This window comes from Eptesicus fuscus, chromosome 11 (genome assembly GCF_027574615.1).
Source record: "Eptesicus fuscus isolate TK198812 chromosome 11, DD_ASM_mEF_20220401, whole genome shotgun sequence".
In the NCBI taxonomy this organism is placed as follows: domain Eukaryota; kingdom Metazoa; phylum Chordata; class Mammalia; order Chiroptera; family Vespertilionidae; genus Eptesicus; species Eptesicus fuscus.
Window position 1 is genome coordinate 72,362,889 of NC_072483.1, and position 18,976 is coordinate 72,381,864.

Consider the following 18,976-nt stretch of genomic DNA (forward strand, 5'->3'; position numbering starts at 1 on the left):
CTCCCCCTTTCTCTCTCGGCCACAGCTGGACAGAAAGACAACTATAGCAGCTGCCCTGCCTCCACTGTCCACCTGCTGATTCTGGCCCAGCCCAGGAACTTCTGGGTGTGGAGGCTGCCCAGGGTCTAAAAGAGAGTGGGGGGACCTGGGCATGGAAGCAAGGGGGGGTTCATACCCAGGTACTAATCCCCATCAGGCCAAGGCAGAAGCGGAGGCTCAATGACCTTCTTAGAGATTAGTCCCCATGGTGACAGCAGGCAACTCACCCCCTCACTCTGCCTAGGCCTGTGGGGGGGGGGGGGGGGCGGGGGGGGGAGGAGGAGGGGAAGGCTGGGGAGGAAGAGGGGGGAAGCTTCCTGAGGCGTCACAGGATCACAGAAGTCATGGCTGGGAGGCCCCTCCAGGATCAGCAGTTAGCTTAGTTCACAGGTACAAAACTGAGGCCCCAAGAGGGGGAGTGACCTGCTCAAGACTACATATAGAGCCAGAAAAGGTGTGGGGACCAGAAGTCAGATCTCCAGTTTCACTCGCAAGCATTCTTTCCAGAATAGCAGAGGCCTGAACAAGAACAAAGGATTGGGATACTCCCCTCGGACCTTCCCAGTCCTCCCAAACTGAGGTCATCAGCAGAGTGACTGGAATGGGGTGAGGCAGAAAGGCTCCTCATCCTGAGTGCTAGGCTGGCTTCCACAGGCAAGTGTGGGAAGGGGGATGCAGATCCCAGACTTATACTTGCTGCCCTGGCTCCTCTCCTCCACCCCAGCCCCAGGGGGTGGGCAGAACCATGCAGCAAAGCCAGTTATAAACACAACAGGAACAGCTAACATTTATTGGGTGCATACAGCAGGCTGTGTTTTACATGGATTTAAATTTTCATAACAGTTTTTAAGATGATTATTCCCATTTTACAGAGGGAAAAGCTGAGAAATAGTGTACAAGGTCATCTAACTTATAAGCAGTGGAGCTTGGATTTGAACCCAGGCAGCAGCGTGACTCCAGAGCCCATCTTCAGTGTCTGTATGGTGACGGGTGGGTGGCTGAGATGATCTTTTCTAGGTGACCGTGAGTGGGATATGTGCATGTGAAAGTGCATGCTCACATGTCACTCCAACACTCAGCACAGTGCCTGGCACATAGTACATCTTATTAAATATTTGAGAAATGTCTGCCCATCAATGAGTGTGACTTTGAGGTGTTTATTAAATGCTAGGATGTTTACCTGTGGTGCATGTGGGACCTATCCATGTGCCTGTACTGTGTGAACATGTGTATGCGTGCACTCTCTGTCGCCCTGTGCCAGCCTGTGCCTTTGTGTCTGGGTGAGTGGGTAGTGTTAAAAGCTGCCTTCCATTTCCCTGGATGGTGGCCAGCTCTCTATCCCTACTGAGGGGCTCTGTTTATAACAGGGTAAGACAATGGGTCTGTGTGGGTGGGGCTCCCACCCCCTCAAGACCCACCTCTTTAGGGCCCAGCTGTTGGACCCTGCTGGGGCTGAGCTGGTCTCTCACTGTTATCTCTGTCTCCCAGGAGACCAGACCTCACAGCCCCAGGGAAAGTGCTCATCTGCCTGTTCCTGGCTCCAGACCTGGGGTGGGGGCAGGGAGTGGAGGAGCAGAGCTGCAAAGGAGGGGCTAGTGATGGTACAAGGGTGCAAGAGGGCACCATTCACAGAATTTGCATCTTCAGTCACCAAAGCCCTGGCTGATTTCCCAGTGAAATGAGAGGTAAGGGTGGGAGCAGGTTGACTTGATAGGACACGGGCCACCAGGCACTTCTCAGCTGCCCCACAGTACTGAGAAGTTGGGCCTTTTATGGGATGGGGCTCTATATGAAGGAGACATCACTTCTCTGGGGATTCTCAGGGCCTTTAACTGGGATGGGGACCTGGGTAAGAGGCCAGGATTGGGTCTGAGGGTTTCTTTGTTGGATCTACATGTCCCCATATAGGATGGGGATATGAGTGGGATCTACAGGAAACAGAACTGGGTCTAAGGCTTTCTCTGTGAGATCTTAGGGTGCCTTATGAGATGGGTGTTTGGGTAGAATCATAAGAGGGGGAATGGTCCTGAGGATTTCTCTGTGGAACTTGGGTCCCTATAAGAGATGAAGAACTGGATGGGTTCTCTGTGAGATCTTGAGGTCTCTTTGAGGTGTGGATGTGGGGACACTGTTTTTTGTTTGTTTTGCCTTCCTAACTCTCCCTCTCCACACCTAAAGGCCAAGGCTGTGGCTGTGGAGGAGGTAGCAGTGAGGGTGCTGAGCTGGCAAACAAAGCCACCTGTGCATCCACCCTCAGGAAGCTCTGGGCAAAACTGATCTGGGAAAACAAACAGGACCAGCTGCTGGGGGGTTGGGAGGGGGCTAGAAGGGGGTTGGGTGAAGGGAGACTGGGGGACTGGAGCTAATGGACAAAGAAAGGAAGCTGGGAGGGGGGGGTCCATAGTACAGGAAAGGGACAGAAACCCAGAGTCCCATTCTGGCACACCAGGCAGGGCCCCCTGACAGCCCCTTTCTTGCTCCTTCCCCTCAGTGGTTAATTCCTTTCTCCCTCAACTTTGAGGTCCAGAGTCAGGGAGGGGGCTGGGGGACTGGAGAGACCTTGAGAGAAGTCTAGAGGTCTTCTGGGCAACTAGCTACTGGCAGTGTTTGGTGGGTGTGCAGACAGCTAGAATGAAAAGCTTCGGACTGTAGGGTGGGGGCAGTGGTACCTGTACACCTTTTTCCTGATGAGGAAGCTGAGGTACAGGGGAGGGGAGAGGCTGGCTAGCTAGTGCCACACAGCTTCATAGTGCAAGCCAAGATGGGAATTTAGGACTAGAAGAGGAGCAGTGGTCCTGCTCACACACAGGGTCCCCACCCCAAATCTCAGCCGGACTCCTAATTCTAATTGGATCTCAGCTGTACTACTACCAGCACTTCCCCCAAGCCTTTGAACACACACACACACACACACACACACACACACACACACACACACACACGCCCTCCTGCGGAATACAGTCTTCTGATCTGACCAACACTTGTACTGGAAACAGCCCTCCCAGGTGGAGCCCCAACCTCAGGAGCATGCCCAGACCCGGGGCCCCAGCTGCTGTACATACAGCGTCCAGTCTGACAGACAACCCGCGGCCTCGGACCTAACACCGGGACCCACGTCATGGACCAGCGAAGACGCACAGGCTGACGCACTCACAACGGGCGCCCGCCGCCCCTCCCAACCTCAGCCTCCCAACCAGCTGCCTCTTCCACCAGCCTGGTGGCCTCAGCTTCCCTCCCAGAGCGGCCCGCCCGCGCCTCCTGGTGGCTGAATCCAGAATTCTCCAATAGAGATAGGGGAGAAAGGCAGAAAAGAGGGAAAGAAAAATTGTGTTCCTCACTTCGCACTGCTGCCCTAGTGCCGACTTGGGAAGCCAAGGCGAAAGGCCAGGACACAGAGTCCAGGACTGGTTCTTGCCTCCCTTGATAGTTTGTATTTCCTCCTTATGGTTTTGGAGAAAGTATGGTCTATTTGTGTCTCTCCAAACCTCCTCCAGGACAGGGAGTCAGGGGACTGGGCAATCAAACCTGGCTGTGGTGTCCCTGCTCTGACTTACACCCTCCTAACTTGGACTTTATTCCCCATGTTGTAGGACATTCACCTTCAACATGCATTGTGATCCTCAAGAGCAATTCCTCACCAGTAAAAAAGAGACACAGGGGAGGGGAGATTTTGGCTGCCCACAGCACCTGTTCTTGGCACCCCAGAACTTCAGGGTGGGGAACTTGGTAGAATGGGCAAACCTTGTAGAATTCCCATTGGACAATTGACCCAACCTCACCACCTTATTCACTCACTCAGGTTTTACTCAGAGCCTACTTTGTGTCCAGCATGGTGCTAAGGTTTGAAAATAACAAAACTGACACAGCCTGCTTAAATGGAGCTTACATTTGTCTAAAAGAAGACACTTAGCACACCCATAAACCAAAAAATGAAAAAGACAAATTTACAGGGTGACAAATGCTACAAATAAAACAGGGTGATGTGATGGACAGTAAATGTCGGGAGCAGGGTCACCCATGCCAAGAAAGTCAGCCACGCCAAGATTGTGTGACTAAGACACTCAAGGTAAAGGGGAACAGCAAGTGCAAGGGCACGGATGTGGGAATGAATTCAGCTGTGTGGTTAGAAATCCTGCAGCAAGTTGGGAGGAAATGTCTTCCTTGGGGCCCCAAGCCTTTCACCTCCTTTCCTCTCCCACTCTCGCCTCTCTTCCCTCGCCCCAACTGGCCTGGGATTGGGGGCGAGGGCCTAGGACCTTCCGTCAAAACAGAAACTCCAGGTTCACATCTCAGCTGGGACACCTCCTCCACCACATTCCGCAGGACCTTCCTAAGCTGCTGCTTCTGTGAAGTGCAGGGCAAGAACAGCTCCTACCTCTCGGATATGGTGTCAGAATTAGCTGAGATCACGCATGTAAAGCTCCGAGCAGAGCGTCTGGCCTGAACTAGCCAGCAGTGATCAGCTGCTGGCTCTCAGGGAGAGGAAGGGACCCCAGCCCAGTCCCTGGAGCTGTCAGGCGGCTGGTAACCACTCTAGCCACTTCCTTAGTTACTATTATTCTAGGTGCTTTGTAAATCCGAGCCCTCCCTTGGGCGGTTCAAATTTCCTGCGCTCAGCACTGCCTTGCGCCCCTCTCTGCCCCTCAGCTCAAGAAAATCCAGGAACACAGCGCGGATCTGGGAACTCAATTTGGGAGGAAAGAGGCTGCGATGGAGGGATCTTACAGGGAAAAGAAGACTGAAGGGTGTGAGGAGAGTCCTTTCGGGGAGCCTGTCTACCCTAGCGTCGCCCAAAAGAGAGGCCTCGAACTAGGGCAGAAGAAAAGGTGGACGTTAGACCTTGGGAAGAACTTTCGTGCCTCCAGTCAGAAATGCGCAGTTTCAGCGGGCCACTGGATAGCCTGGTCTCTAGTCCCGAGGGTCTGGGCCAGGGAAGGCGTGTTCTGCTCGAGGTCTCGGGCATCCTGCCTGGCTCTGGCCTCCCAGAAAGAAAAAGCTGAGTCACCCTTGGTTGCAGGGTGCGCGGGACGCGTGCCTCCGCACTTTGTAGTGTAATCTCCGAGGACCGGGGCCAGATCCGCGGCTGCGGGGAAGGCCTCGGCTCCCCAGGGGACAGCAGAGCTGACCGCAGCCTGCCCGCTGACTCAGCTCTCCCCAGCCCAGCGGGAGAGGGCGTGCGGAGGGAGGCGAGGCTGAGTATAAAGCCCCGCACGCCTGGCCCTTGCGCAGCCTCTCCATTTCCGTCAGCACTGCGCCATCCACCTGGTGAATATTCCGTCTGGGGCAGGGTCTTTTCAGGGCGGGGGAGGGCGACATGACGGTAAGCCACTAGCAACCCGGGTCCAGACCCCGGGGCCTTCACCCTTAACCCGGGTTGGATGGGCCTGGGCCTGACTCCGGAGGTGGTTCGCGAGATGCTGGGCGCTTGGTCCTGTCCTTCTTGCCACAGCGGCATGAGCTGCACCCCGCGCCAGGCCGGCTGGAGTCCGCCTGCCTCACACTCCGAAAGGAAGAGGACTCCAGGGCCGCCACGGTCTGCTGCTGAGTGATCATCAAGGTGGAACGCGGAGTGTGAGTGATCGCACAGACGTGGCTGGGCTGGGCTGGGGGCTCTGGGCTCCCCTAGTCCACACTCCGAGCCTGAGACATCATCTCTCAGCCCTCCGTTCCCCAGTCTGTAAGGCCTGCCTGATAAACACCCACCAACACAGGAAACCCTCTGGCCTCCCCCAAATCCCCAGCTGCCTCAAGACCAGTCATAGGACAGAGTGCGAGCTAAAAGGATAAAAGTGAAAAGGTAACCTTTGCTCCAGAGGCGGGGGCGCTGTGGGGCCAGCTTGAACAATGAAGAGGTTCCCAGTTTAATCTCCTCTCCAAAGTTTTTCTCTACAAAGTTAGATGGCTCTGTGCTTCCTTTAACAAAAGGAGCCAAATCTCTTCCACTGGCTCCACCTTGGTCTCCGAGAGCCTGGGGCCCTCATGCGAGCTGACTGTTGTTATCATAAGTTGCTATGCAGGTTGGGGTGCAGTAGGGTTCCTACACCTACTTTTGCAGACATCTAAATTCTTGATGTAGAAGCACTTGGTTGGGTGATCTTTGTAAGCTGGAAAATTCGGTCCACCCTAAGGGCACTGAGCTGGAAGTCTGGACCCCTCAAACCCTGTTCAGGGTTTTTAGCCCAAGAGGAGCTGGTTTGTCATGCAGTGGATGCGTCAGGGAAAGGGCCCGGGATCAGAGGAAAAGATCGGTTTCTCAATCTTTTCAATCACAGCAACAAGGGGCAGGGGGAGGAAATAGTGCTGCTGGGCAGATGCTTCCCTGCTCCCCTTATCTTTCCCCAGGATGGCCTATGAGTACCCCAATTTCCAGGGACAGCAATTCATTCTAGAGAAGAGTGACCATTCTCGCTGGAGCGCCTGGAACAACAGTGGCAGCCACCACAGAGACCAGCTGCTCTCTTTCCGGTCTGTGTTCTGCGGGGTGAGCACGGCCCTCCCCCTCTTCTTCTGCCTCCTAGCTCCTGGATCCAGGCCCTGGTCCCACCATGCTGCCTCCAAAAGGACAACCACTTGCTGGGGGTGTGTAAACACATCTCTCTTAGATGGGTGGTAGTGGCATTACTTCCCAGAACTAGAGGGCTGTCCTTAAGTTTGGATTGTGGGCCTAAGCCAGACGTGAAAATCAGCACCACAGACAGCGCCGAGTCCATGCCAGTCTTGAGATGCATGGGGTTTCTAACATCCAGTTGTGGGCAAGAGTGAGAGAGTGCCTCTGTCATCACGCAGCCCTGTGAGGTCTGGGTGGCTGCTATTAGTGTGGAAATGGGGATCAGATGAGACTTAGAACTCAACCCAGGAATCAAGGCTTAGAAAGGTCAGTGTGTGTGTGTGTGTGTGTGTGTGTGTGTGTGTGTGTGTGTTGTGGTGAAAGGGTTGGTAATAAATTAAATATTAAAGGGGAGGATCTCACCTCCTATTTGTGCTGACTTAGGTACCCTACTTGTGAGGCCAGGGACTGGGAGGTGGAGGGCAGAGAGCAGGTGCTGACTTTGCCAAGCTTCTCCATTCCAGGAGACCAAGGAGCCTTTCAGGGGGAAGAACCTGGGACTATGGAAGCCCAGACCAAACCAACACTGATGTCCTGGCCTATCTGTTCTGATTCTGCCATCCAAACCATTAGTTGGGCTGCCCAGGGTTCTGGGCAGGAGATAGGGTTAGTCAATGAGGCCCTTAGGGAAACTGTCTTCATTAATGGACCAGACTTCTCTCAAGACTTCTATTTTTCCTCATGAAAAACAGGCCAATGTCACAAGATGCTTTCTAGCCCTGACCTGGAAAGGTCTTTGGGACACCCCCTCCAGTCTCACCACCTCAATCCAAAGCCATAGAAGAGACCAGACTGGGAATCTCTGAGCACCACAACTTTTCAGGCTGCTAGGAAGCTAATGGAATAACTGCCAGGAGTGTTTGTGGAGCCTAATTATCTGCACAACCTGTGTTGGCAGTGGTGTGTGTGTGGGGGGGGGAGGGGAGGAGTGGTGCTGAGAATGTACCCATTAACACCTCTTTGGAGGGCTGACTTCTACCTTTCTGTGCCTCAGAACCACAGTGACAGCTGCATGACACTATTTGAGGGGCACAACTTTCAGGGTTGCAAGTTTGAACACAGTGATGACTACCTATCCCTATCCTCCATGGATTTGGGGCAGTAAGGATGTGGGTTGCCTTAAAGTCAGCTCTGAAGCTTGAGTCCTGGGACTGGAATAGGGAGATGAGAAGAACAGGGAGGCAATGGGACCAGGAAGGAGAGTGAGGAAAGGTAATGGGCATGCTAAAAGACATAGTAAACGAGATGTTGAAGACTGGAGGACAGAGGGAAGAGAGGGGATGGGAGACTTGGAGGGAAGCGGAAGAAATTGAGATGGAGGAGATTGTCTGGGAGGGAGGGGGCAGGTCATAGGAGTCAGGGGAACAATATAGGGACAGGGAAAATATTAAAAACTTGGATGAGGAGGCAAATGGTGGGCGGGAATAGGAGACATGGTCAGGAAGGTGATAGGAAGATGTGGAGCAGTGAGCAGGGCAGAAAGAGATCTATGTAGGAAAAACTGAAGCAGTGGTGTTGGACCTGGGGGTTGGGAACTGTGAAAGGAGGATTACTACTAATTGAGGACATTGATGGGGCAGGGGCAGAGCCTACTTACCACCCTTTGCCCTCACTGGTCTAGGTGGGTGGCCTACCAGTACCCAGGCTACAGGGTTACCAGTATGTATTGGAGCAGAACCAGCATGGCAGGGAGTTCCATAACTATAGTGAACTCAGCATGCAGGTCCATACTGGGCAGCTGTAGTCCATTCAAAGAATTCAGCAATAGGTCCTATGGCCCCAACACCTCTCCTGAAGACCCTCAATAAACCCCTCTGAACCTGCCCTCTTGCCTCTTTTTTTTTTTTTTTTTGGTGTCTTGCTTTGTGATATCTATCCTCATCTTTCTGAGGGTCCTTCCCTGCCAACCTGCCTCTCCCTTCGGGCTCCAGGACCCTTGATTATGGAGCATAACTGAATTAGGATGTGTGTGGCTAGTCTAGCTGCTAGACTCATGGGGCTGAGAGGAAATGGCTGGTAAGAGCCTTGGGTATCCTGTTAACTACAACTAGTCCCACACCACTCCTTGGTAAAGGCCCATCAGCTTGGGATGGGCATTGTGGCCAAATGGCACTGTTGCTATCTCCTGGTTGGAGTGTGCACAGCTCCACAGCAGGGTTTAATGCTGCATTTCAGTCCTGGGCCAGGCACCATCATGCAGGGCAGGATCCCTGTGCAGGAGCTCTGTTGGGTTCTTCTTTAACCCCTAAGGCCTTTCCAGTCTTTATTGTCACCTACCTCCCTTTTTGGCTGGAGAAGCCTGCATCCTTTTCCCAACCTTATAAAATCTCTGCCTTATAGAAGAGCAAGAGTGTGAGAGGAGGAATTAGTGGGAGGTTTCACTGGCTACCAGGACCTTCTAAGGGGGAGACTTCCTCTCTCTGAGCAGAGCCTCCAGACCCTTTGTCTGAATAATAACGATCCCTCACATTGTTTGAACTCCAGCATTTACAAAGCATTTTCATACCCATCCTTTCCAAACAACTCACTCTTCATTCTTCCTCTTCCTTCCCACTCTTAGGAGAACTGGTGAGCTGGAGAGGCAACCCCTCAGTCACTGACTACAGTGAGCCTGTGTTATGGAGCAGGCAGCAGAAACCAACAGACATGGCAGGACTGAGTGTGGCAGCAGCCACCAGAGCCCCTGCCACCAATGTAGTTTCTTCCTAGTTTCCTCTTTTGTCCAGGTAACAACACCCTCAGTCCCACATAGGCAGGGCCTCCAAGGCTCTGGGGACTCCTCTCATTATGTCCCTCCCTCAGGAATGCTTGTGTTTTCCAGCCCCTAGTGGGCTTATCAATGCAGAGGGGTGGCTCAGATCATTGCCCCAGCCAAGGGGAGGCAGGGCGATGTTGAAAAAACAGTCAGACTTGGACCTGGCAGGCCCCACGGGTCCAGCTGTGCAAAGTCAGGCATCTGCTCCCTGCGGGAAGAGCCCTGAACTAGAAGTCAGAACACCAGAAGTCAGACCCAATCACATACCACCCCTGAGCTTCGATTCCCTCTTTTGTAAACTGGGGCTAGTGATCCCTGCCTTATCTGTGTCACAGGGATGTTTGGAGGATTCAATGAGAACCCCCTGAAAATGCTTGTGGTGTTATGGAAAAGCACTGGGGCAGTCAATTAGGAGCCCCCTTTCCTTCCCCTGTCCTCCCATGGATCCCAGAGTTAGGTCCAGAAACCAAGGGACAGAGTTCCAGGTGGGGTCTATTGCAGATGATTCTCCTAACACACTGCGTGCTTCATCCATTTCACCAATGAAGAAACTGGTGACTTGAACAAGGGCTTTTGACCCCAATCCATGCTAAGTGGAGGCTGACTTGAGCTGTGGCTTAAAGCCTCAGGCCTCAGAAAAGCTCCAAACCTTTCTGGGCCCCAAAGGAGCCTGGGGTTCCTGTCTAGTCACACAGGCTTCTAACTGTCTCTTTGGGGGATAGTAGCAGTAACAATAGCTAAATGATTAGAGAGAGCCTTGTCTGAGCAGTCACCATGTGTTGTATAAGCCTTATAATCCTGTGTAATAGGTACTATAATCCCCATTTTACAGATGAAGAGACTAAGGTGGAGTGGTTATGTAACTTCTCCAAAAGTCACACTAGGAAATGAGACCCAGAGTTGAACCCAGACAAACTGGCCTCAGAGCCCAGCAGCCCATCTCCCCACTCCCTGTTTTGGGAAGCAGACAATGGGCAAAGGGAGATCTGGTCTCTACCATCAGCTGAACTGTTCTCTCTCTGGGAACGTCTGTGGCTGCTGGAAAGAGCAAGATGGCTTCAGAAACTGTCAGTGTGACCCTGAACAGGGCACTATCTGTCTCTAAGTATCAGTGTCCTCACCTGTACAAGGGAGTTGGGGAAGCTAATATTTGTAGCAAACTTTTGTTCTCCCAGACCTGGGGGTCGGACTCTGCTCCCCACACTGACAACAAAGGTGTGGGGGCTGCAGAGGCCCATTCCAGGCAGACTGATGGTTTGCAGGACCCTGTGGGACCTGCACCCTGCGTGGAACTTGCTCATTGGCTGCACTCAGCCAAAGGCCAAAGCGGGTGGAGGAGGACAATTCCTTACTGGTGCAGCCAATATCCAGATGGGGTTAAAGGACAACTCTCATCTGCCACCCCCCCCCCCCCCACACACACCTTTCTACCCTCTACCCTCCCACTTACCCCTCATCCCACACCCACACAAATTCTTCCTGCATTCCACCTACCCTTTTAACACCTGAGTCCTCAGTGAGGCAGCGGCTTAGAACCTGAGATGTTGACCCATCACCAGTTCAGGGTTGGGATGTCTGGATAGACTGCTCACTCTGGGAAGCCTCTCTAATGAGAGCATTAAGTGACTGAACCTTGGTGTCTCCCAGCTCTGACCACCTGCTCCTTATTTTCTATCTGGGGAAGTGATAAGAAAACAGGAAGAAGAGGGATTGTGCCCCAGGCGGTTTGGCTCAGGGAATGGAGCATCAACCCTCGGACTGAAGGGGGAGGGTGTTTGATTCCAGTCAAGGGCACATACTCAGCTGCAGGCTCTATCCCCAGCCTGGTGGCCCTGGTCATGGTGCATGCGGGAGGCAACCAATTGATGTGTCTCTCTCACACTGATGTTTCTCTCTCTCTGTCTCTGCCCCCCCCCCCTTCCACTCTCTCTAAAAAAGCAATGGAAAAATACCCTCCAGTGAGGATTATCAAAAGAAGGAGGAGGAGGGGGGGGGGAGGAAGGGGGAGGATTGGACCTTAGGCTGTACCCTCAAGGCCCTCCGCTCCTGTGAAGCCCTGAGTTTGGTCCTCAAAGAGCATCCCAACCTCTCACCTTTGCTCCCACCGGATTCCACATCCCTATACTGAAGCCCCCATCCTTGTCCCTCTAGGATCCTCTGGGGTCCTGGGGCCCCCTATTTCCCCCTAGTCTTTGAATCCTACACTCCCCCATGGCTCCTTTGGATCTTTACACCCTCCACCAGTAAGGACAAACACTCTGGCATAACAGCAAGAACCCACCACGTTAGACTTTCCAGCCATTCTCAGTCAGGCACCCCAGAACCAGGATCCTACATAAAACTTGCCTATTCTAATCCATGTGCCCTGGAGTTCCAGGCCTCATTACCTCCTGAGCTCAAGTAGTGGGAGAAAAAGGCCTCAAGAGTACCAATTCCAATAGTAGCCACCAGGCGATTCATGGCATCAAGTGGCTCCTGGCCCAGAACCTTTAGCCAGCACCCCTCCTTGGGAGCCTATCCAGAGTTAGGAAGACCCACAGGTGCCAAGAGCCTCCAAGCCACCTGGGAACCACATCAGCTTTGCTAATACACAATCAGCATCTTTGCCGCTTTTCCAGAGTGGATTTCAGCCTCCACTCCCCCTGAGTTGGGGGCCTTGTACAGTACACAACCCTGTTTTAGCCCCTCTACTCTTGTAAGAGCAAGGTGCCAATTCCCAACTGATCTAGGGATAACCAGGATGGCAGCAGTTGGTGTAGGCTGGGATAACACGGAATGGGAAGACTGGGAGAGCAGTCATTATGGTGGAAGTGGAAGGGGGCTCATGAGCTTACTGTATGCCACAAATTAATGAGAAAATGAGGAGAGAGACAGGAGGGAGAGAAAGAGTGGAGGCAGGAGGAGAGATGGGTGTAGGAGAGACTAAACGGAAGAAGAGACCCAGAAAGCAGGGAGGGGCAACCCACTAGCAGTTGTGGGGAAGACGCCCAGCGCTGGCCCAGAGGCCTGGGAGCCCTGGAAAGGCAGACAGGGGAGGAGATTGGGTCTCCAGGGAAGAGCGGAGAGTGGGAGAGGAGGAGGAGGGAGAAGGCTTGGGGAGGAGGGATTCGGAGATAAAAGGAGCTACGGCTGCCCGACCCGGGAGCGTAGCGACAGGAGAGAGGGAGGGAAGCGGAAATTTAAAAGTGAAGATGCAGATAACGCAGCCTGGAGACGGGAACCCGGGTGGGGGTGGGAGGAGGAAGGGGGAGGAGAGTGAAGCGGTGAGGGGGGCGGGAATGGTTGGGTAGCAGGAACTGTGGCCCTGAAGGTCCGAGGTGGGGCCGTGTACTCCACCCCACCGATGTTTGCTAAGAGTCAGGGAGGCGGAAAAGAAACGCGCTCCTGACCCCTGTCAGGGCGCGAGGCCCAGGCCCATCCCCCGCGCGTCTCCGGGCTGCGGGGCGCGGGGGGCTGCCGGGTGCGCTTGGCTGCAGCACGGCGTGTTGGAGACTTTATTGCGATGGGGCGATAAGAGGGGCGGGGGCGGGGTCCCGGGGGCCGAGGCGACAGCGCTTTAATTAAAACGGAAATTGCGGCCCCTGCCCGCGCCTGGGGCCGGAGGGTTCCAAGCTGCCTGGTAGCTGGGAGCGTGGCTCCAGGACCCCCTCCATCCCCGCCTCGCCCGGCCAGCCCCCTCCCGCCAGGCCCTGCCGGACCTGGCGCTGTCTTCATCTCCCAAGTACCCGCGGTCGCATCGGGCGGGGATCAGTACCCCAGAGCGCAAAGCCTGACGCGTCCCCCCTCTTTCACCCCCCCCCCAACCTCCCACCACCCAGCCTCGGGCGGCGATGAGACAGAGCGGCGCCTCCCAGCCCCTGCTGATCAACATGTACCTGCCAGGTACCAGGGACCAGCTGGGGGCTGGAGGCACCGGGACCCGGGGCTGGAAGTCTAATCTGGGGCGTGGGAAATGGAGTGTTGGGGTCCAAGGGAAGGGGCGCAGTCCAGAGATTCGGGTCGTTGGAAGGACTGAGCAATCTAGGGCTTTGGAGGACGGTAAAGACAGATGGAGAGCTTTTGGGGCTTTCCTGTGAGGTCTAGAAGACTCGAAGTGAGCAGATTGGGAGACGGGGAGGCCGAGGGCGCCAGCTCGGGGGCTGAAAGAGCCTGGAGGGGGAACAGCGGTCTTCGATGTGGCGGGGACCGGTGCGCGTGCAGCTCTGGGAGGTTGTAGTCCGCCGGGCGCCGCCCCTGCACCCTCGTGGCTCCTCACCTCCGTGCTCCCAGCGTTCCCACCGGCCCAGCCTTCCGCCCTCCTCTTCTCTCCGATGGGCTCCCGGCGCTCCGGCTCGACAGGCGCAGTCCCGGCTCCTCCGCTTTATAAGGCTCCCGCCGGCCCGTTCGGAAAGCGGATTTCCTTTTTCCTGGACGCGTTTCCTGACTTGGGCGTTATGGAGGGGCTCGGCGCGGCGCGCGCCCGGGCCAGGCTCCGGGAGGAGGAGCCGGGCAGCTGGGGCCCCCAGCCTCACGCCGGGAACCAAGGCACCCCTCCTGGAGCCTTGGCCCCAGGGCCCTTTGGGTCAAGCCCACAACCTCCGCCTAGGTCCCTCTGACTGTTTTCTTCTGCTGCCACAGATCCGGTCGGAGAAGGTCTCTTCAAGGAGGGGAAGAGCCCGGGGTGGGGGCCGCTGAGCCCTGCGGTACAAAAAGGTGAGCTGGCTGGTGGACTGGGTGGGCGGGGGCGAAGTCAGAGGACGGGAGCCAGGGCATCCACCCAAGAAAAGGAGAGGCGCCACCGCTACCAGAACAGAGGATGGAAGGGATGTGCACTGCAGGGCTCTAGGAATCGGAGGGTCCGGGCATAATTGTGGGAAGGATGGAGGGCGGGGGGGGGGGGGGGGGGGCATTCACTTGGCCTGAGCTCCGGCATCTTCCAAGTCTCAGCGCTGGACTTGCAGGCCAGGGCTGAGGGAGAGGATCCTGGCCCCCACTCACTCTTTGGGGACAGGGCTGAGGCTCTTGGCATCCTTTCCTTGCTAGCAACAGGAGCACAAGGCCCCGGCACCACTGGGCAAAGAGACCGGAAGATTTACTCCCTGACCACTAGCACCTGGGCCAGCGCCTACCTGACTCACTGACCCCCAGCGGCCAGGCTTTTCCCACCAAGTCCCCTGGGCCATTGCTGTGGATTCCTATGTTCAAGGCCAGCTCTCCGCAGGTGGCTGCATTACCTTCTGCTTTGCCTTGCTGGTGGGACTTGGCTGGCCTTCCAGGCAAAGCCTCCCTACAGCTCCCCATCCAGTCGGTACCCTAAATGTCATGGTTACAGTAATCATAAAAACAAGGCTGGCAACAGTTTTATTCAAAAGGGAACAGGACTTCCATCAGGACTGTGTTTCTAGGCCTCTGATGGTGCTCAGCATCTGTACGAGCTGCACATTTTTACCCAAACCCTCCTTTGCTTCTGACCTAAAACCCAATGCTCCCTCCCTGGAGCCAGGCAGCTCCTCTCTGGACTCTTGTGGAGGGATTGGGGGTTGAAATTATGGGGAGCAGCGTCTGGGTTCTGAGCGAGTCATTGAAAAAGAAAAAGAGGTTCCCCAGGCTCGATAGGATGAAATCAGACTTTGAGGAAAATCCATTTTATTTTAAAAGGGGGTGGGAGGTGGGTGTATATCAAGATTTGTCTCCGCCTGTCTGATTGAGGCTCCAAGACAGGGGAGTGGGAGTCCTGGGGCATTTGACTCTCCTCACACTAATGTCTGGGGGGAAAACCTCCTTGTCGCTTCCAACAACCCCAGAATAGGGAGAGGGCAGAAGAGCTTGGAGGTGAACCAAAGATGAGAGAAGGCAGGGAGCTAAGTGCGGTGGTTTCCCATCTCACCCCCTCTCCTCAGAGCTGTGCACCTCCCGGGGAAGTATGGCAACTTTGCAGGCCAGGAATCCCGCCTGTTCCGAAAAAGAGGCCCAGCCTATTCAGCGCCAGCGCAGCGTTCTGCGCACCAGACCGTGGGGGGAGGAGCGGGGGAGAGCCTTCAGAGGCTGCCCCTTCTCTCATGCCTAGCGGGCCCCTGTCCCCATTCCTGTCTGAGTGGCTCCGCAAAGAAACCAGCTACCACCTCTTCCCCACCTCAGGCGGCCAGCGGAACGGCTGTATGCCTGGGCGTTGTCCAGTGGCCCGGGGGTCCTGTTGCACGGTCCTCTCCTCTCTCTGGCTCTCCGAATGTGGTCCAGCTGGGATGGGGCAGTTTAAACACCTGGGCAGGCTACCCTCCGGTGGTGGTGCAGGCTCTGTCTGCTCCAATGAGGACTCGGGCCCAAGTGGCCACAGGGGCTGCTAGCCTGTCCTTGCTCACCTTAGGGAGCCCACTGTCTTGCTGCACGGCTGCCTCCATGCAGAGGAGGTGATGCTTCACCCTTGCTCCCAGTTCTCACAAAGCCAGGCGCTGGCGGGGCTTCGTCCTCCTAAGTGCGGGCTGTGTTTCCATTGTGGAAAAGCGCGGTCACGACTAGGACAGCTTTGCTGATCAGCCCCTCCCTGGCCAGCCGCTCCAGCTGGGTCGGTGTCCCATCTCCTCTCACCCCTTTCCCCACCTGCAGCCCCTCCCCCCCCCCATCCCGCCTGTGGCTGACGACCCCCTCCCCGCAGGCAGTGGGCAGATCCAGCTATGGCAGTTTCTGCTGGAGCTGCTGGCGGACCGTGCCAACGCAGGCTGCATCGCGTGGGAGGGTGGCCACGGCGAGTTCAAGCTCACGGACCCAGACGAGGTGGCGCGACGCTGGGGCGAGCGCAAGAGCAAGCCCAACATGAACTACGACAAGTTGAGCCGCGCGCTGCGCTACTACTACGACAAGAACATCATGAGCAAGGTGCACGGCAAGCGCTACGCTTACCGCTTCGATTTCCAGGGCTTGGCGCAGGCCTGCCAGCCGCCCCCGACGCACGCCCAGGCCGCCGCCGCCGCGGCTGCCGCGGCTGCCGCAGCCCAGGACGGCGCACTCTACAAGCTGCCGGCCGGCCTGGCCCCGCTGCCCTTCCCCGGCCTCTCCAAACTCAACCTCATGGCCGCCTCTGCCGGCGTCGCGCCCACCGGCTTCTCCTACTGGCCGGGCCCGGGCCCCGCCGCCACCGCCGCCGCCACCGCTGCGCTCTACCCCAGCCCGGGTTTGCAGCCCCCGCCCGGGCCCTTCGGCGCCGTAGCCGCCGCCTCGCACTTGGGGGGCCATTACCACTAGACAGGCGGCGGGGTGGCGCGAGGCCTCCCCCAGACGCCCAGACCCGCGCTCAACCCCATCTACGTCCTGGGGAGGAGTCCCCACGCCTCCCCACCGTTCCTTTGACTTCAGATTTGACTCCATTCGCTGCACCCAGCCCCGGCCCCCCGGGGAAGGGATCTGAAACCGTCTCAATCTTCCTTTAACAGCTGATTCCCCTCACCCCACCTCCCAACTCCTAGGGGAGGGTGACTGTGTCCCCCCACTTCCTCTAACTTCCATCTTCTTCGAGACCTCCGATCCCTGAAGGGAGGTTTTCGGGCTTTCCCTGTCGTTTCCTTTCCTCCACCTGTGCTTAGGCCTGGCTCCTGGAAGCCCCCTCCATTATGACCCCTCTCTTTTGAATTCCAAATCTTTTCTCATTTTTTCTCTTCCCCATGGAGCTGCCCCGACCCCAGTATGGTGGAGGCCTCTCACAGTCCACCTTCTCCTCCCGGGCACTTCAGCAGGCTTGGTCAGGGCCACTGCCCTCCCCCCTCCCTCCGTGACTTACCTAGGCGCTTTGGGGCCCCTTCCTCCCACCTCTATTCTCTCCGCTGGACCGGCCCGGTGTGTTTCTATTCCCTTCCAGACCCATTAAAGCTCCCAAGTTCCCTGCTGCCTCCTCTCTCAATTCCTTGCTTCACCAGAACCTTGTTTCAGGGAGAAAAGAAGTGGGATGCCCAGCATAGGCCTGAGCAGAAAGGCCTGCCACAGAAGAGCTGGAGAGAGTGAGGGCAAAGAGGCTGGGGTGCTTGCTATTGGAGGGGAGGGAGGAGCCCATGGTGAAGGGCCCAGCCAAGAGGGAGGTGCCATGTTCCAGACCCCCCCCCCCACACACACACATACACACACACACACTCACCTTGCAGCCGACCTCAGTCTGCCTCACCCTGCCTTCCACCCACACCTTCACCCTACTTTATCCCAATTTCATCCCAACACACATGGTCATCTCACCGTTTCCTATCTCACCCATCCTTCACCTGCCCCTCATCTCATCCTAACCTCCATCCTACTTCGTCTCATCTCCACACAACACAAACTCAACCTTTCCTCAGTCTCTCCCGTTTCATCCACTTCTAACCCTCACTCGGACTTTCTCTCTCACCCTCATTCACAAGCCCCGCCCTGCCCACACATCTCCGTGGTTCTCTCTGGATCTGCCGCCTCATTTTCAGGAGGGACCCCTCCGCCTTCCTCGCCCGGCTACTTCCAGCCAGGGCTTGTGTACCCGCCTTCTTGCAAGTGGCGCGCGCCCTCTGCTGGTTGGAGGAGGGTAAGTCCGGGCCATGCTTTGCAGCTAAACCTTGGAAGGCTTTGCTCTGGGCGAGGTGTGTTGGAGCCTCAGGTGTATCTCCCCGCTGCACCCCTCACTGCCCGCCCCCCACCCCCACCCCACGATCGAGGGCTGGAGGACGCCGACACTTGAGAAAGGAGGGAGAAAAATAGGGAACCCCAGCTCTGCACTCCAGGTTCGACCTCAGGAAGTCCGAGAAGTGAGTCAAGTGGGTCCTTCTTCTGGCTGGGTCCTTTCCCTCACCATCTAGAGGCCCTTCTTAATGCTGCTTCCAAGGGGACCATGGCTCTTACGTTCTCTCTGCGCCTTTTACAAAACGTATTGGCAGGAAAACTGCCTTAAACATGTTGCCATAGGTGGAAACAACACCGGGGAAGGTACCTGAAGTGATAGCTGGACCTCGAGCTGCACAACTAGGCAATCTCCTTGCTCCTCCTTCGTCTTGGTTCTGGTGTTTCTTTCCCAAGGGCACATCTCTTCCTGGACCAAAGGCTCCTCGCTGGTTGGTGGGAGAATGCCTGGGATCCCACAAAGCAATTAAGGAGATTTCCCTAAGCCTGTGGGAAGGAAAGAGAAATGTAGGTGGAAGGCTGGACAGTTAGTACAGCCAGAGCCTGAATGCCCCTTCCCAGAGGGCTGATGAAACCAGCCAGGTCCACAGGGAGTCTTGCTTTCTTTTCATTTTATTTGTCTGGCTTTCCAAATAACACACACTCGGCATAGAAAAGTTAGAAAATAAACACATAAGGCCCCATTAAACATTAGTTGATGAGAGTGTAATGAAGAATGGGAAAAAGTCACCTTCAGTCCCATTATACAGAGGCTACTATTCATAACTCTTTGTCATAATTTCCTGCCTTTTAGAATGTAATGGTAGTCTGCTCTAGTCGCCTAGCATTTGGGGTGGTATGTTCCACGTCATGTAGACATCATGGGTAGGAGGGTGGGCTCATGTATTCCAGGGAGCAGATGAGCCAGGGAAGGAGTCCTTAGTGACTTGCTCTGATTGGTTTCTCCGTAGTCCTCAGTGGCCTTTGGT

General features: G+C 55.8%; 2 protein-coding genes across 2 annotated transcripts; both read left to right on the plus strand.

Annotated features, from left to right (window-relative positions):
* Nucleotides 1-6,382: 6,382 nt before the first annotated feature.
* Nucleotides 6,383-8,414, plus strand: CRYBA2 (crystallin beta A2). The gene is given in 5 exon segments (XM_008145271.3): nt 6,383-6,520; nt 7,641-7,739; nt 7,741-7,784; nt 8,268-8,293; nt 8,296-8,414. Coding segments are annotated over 5 exon segments (426 nt in total).
* A 4,670-nt stretch (nt 8,415-13,084) lies between these two features.
* On the plus strand, nt 13,085-16,619 carry FEV (FEV transcription factor, ETS family member). The gene is made up of 3 exons (XM_008145154.3): nt 13,085-13,283; nt 14,019-14,093; nt 16,033-16,619. The coding sequence occupies exons 1-3, from the start codon at nt 13,232-13,234 to the stop codon at nt 16,617-16,619; spliced, it is 714 nt and encodes a 237-aa protein (XP_008143376.1). The 5' UTR covers nt 13,085-13,231.
* The last annotated feature ends 2,357 nt before the right edge of the window (nt 16,620-18,976 follow it).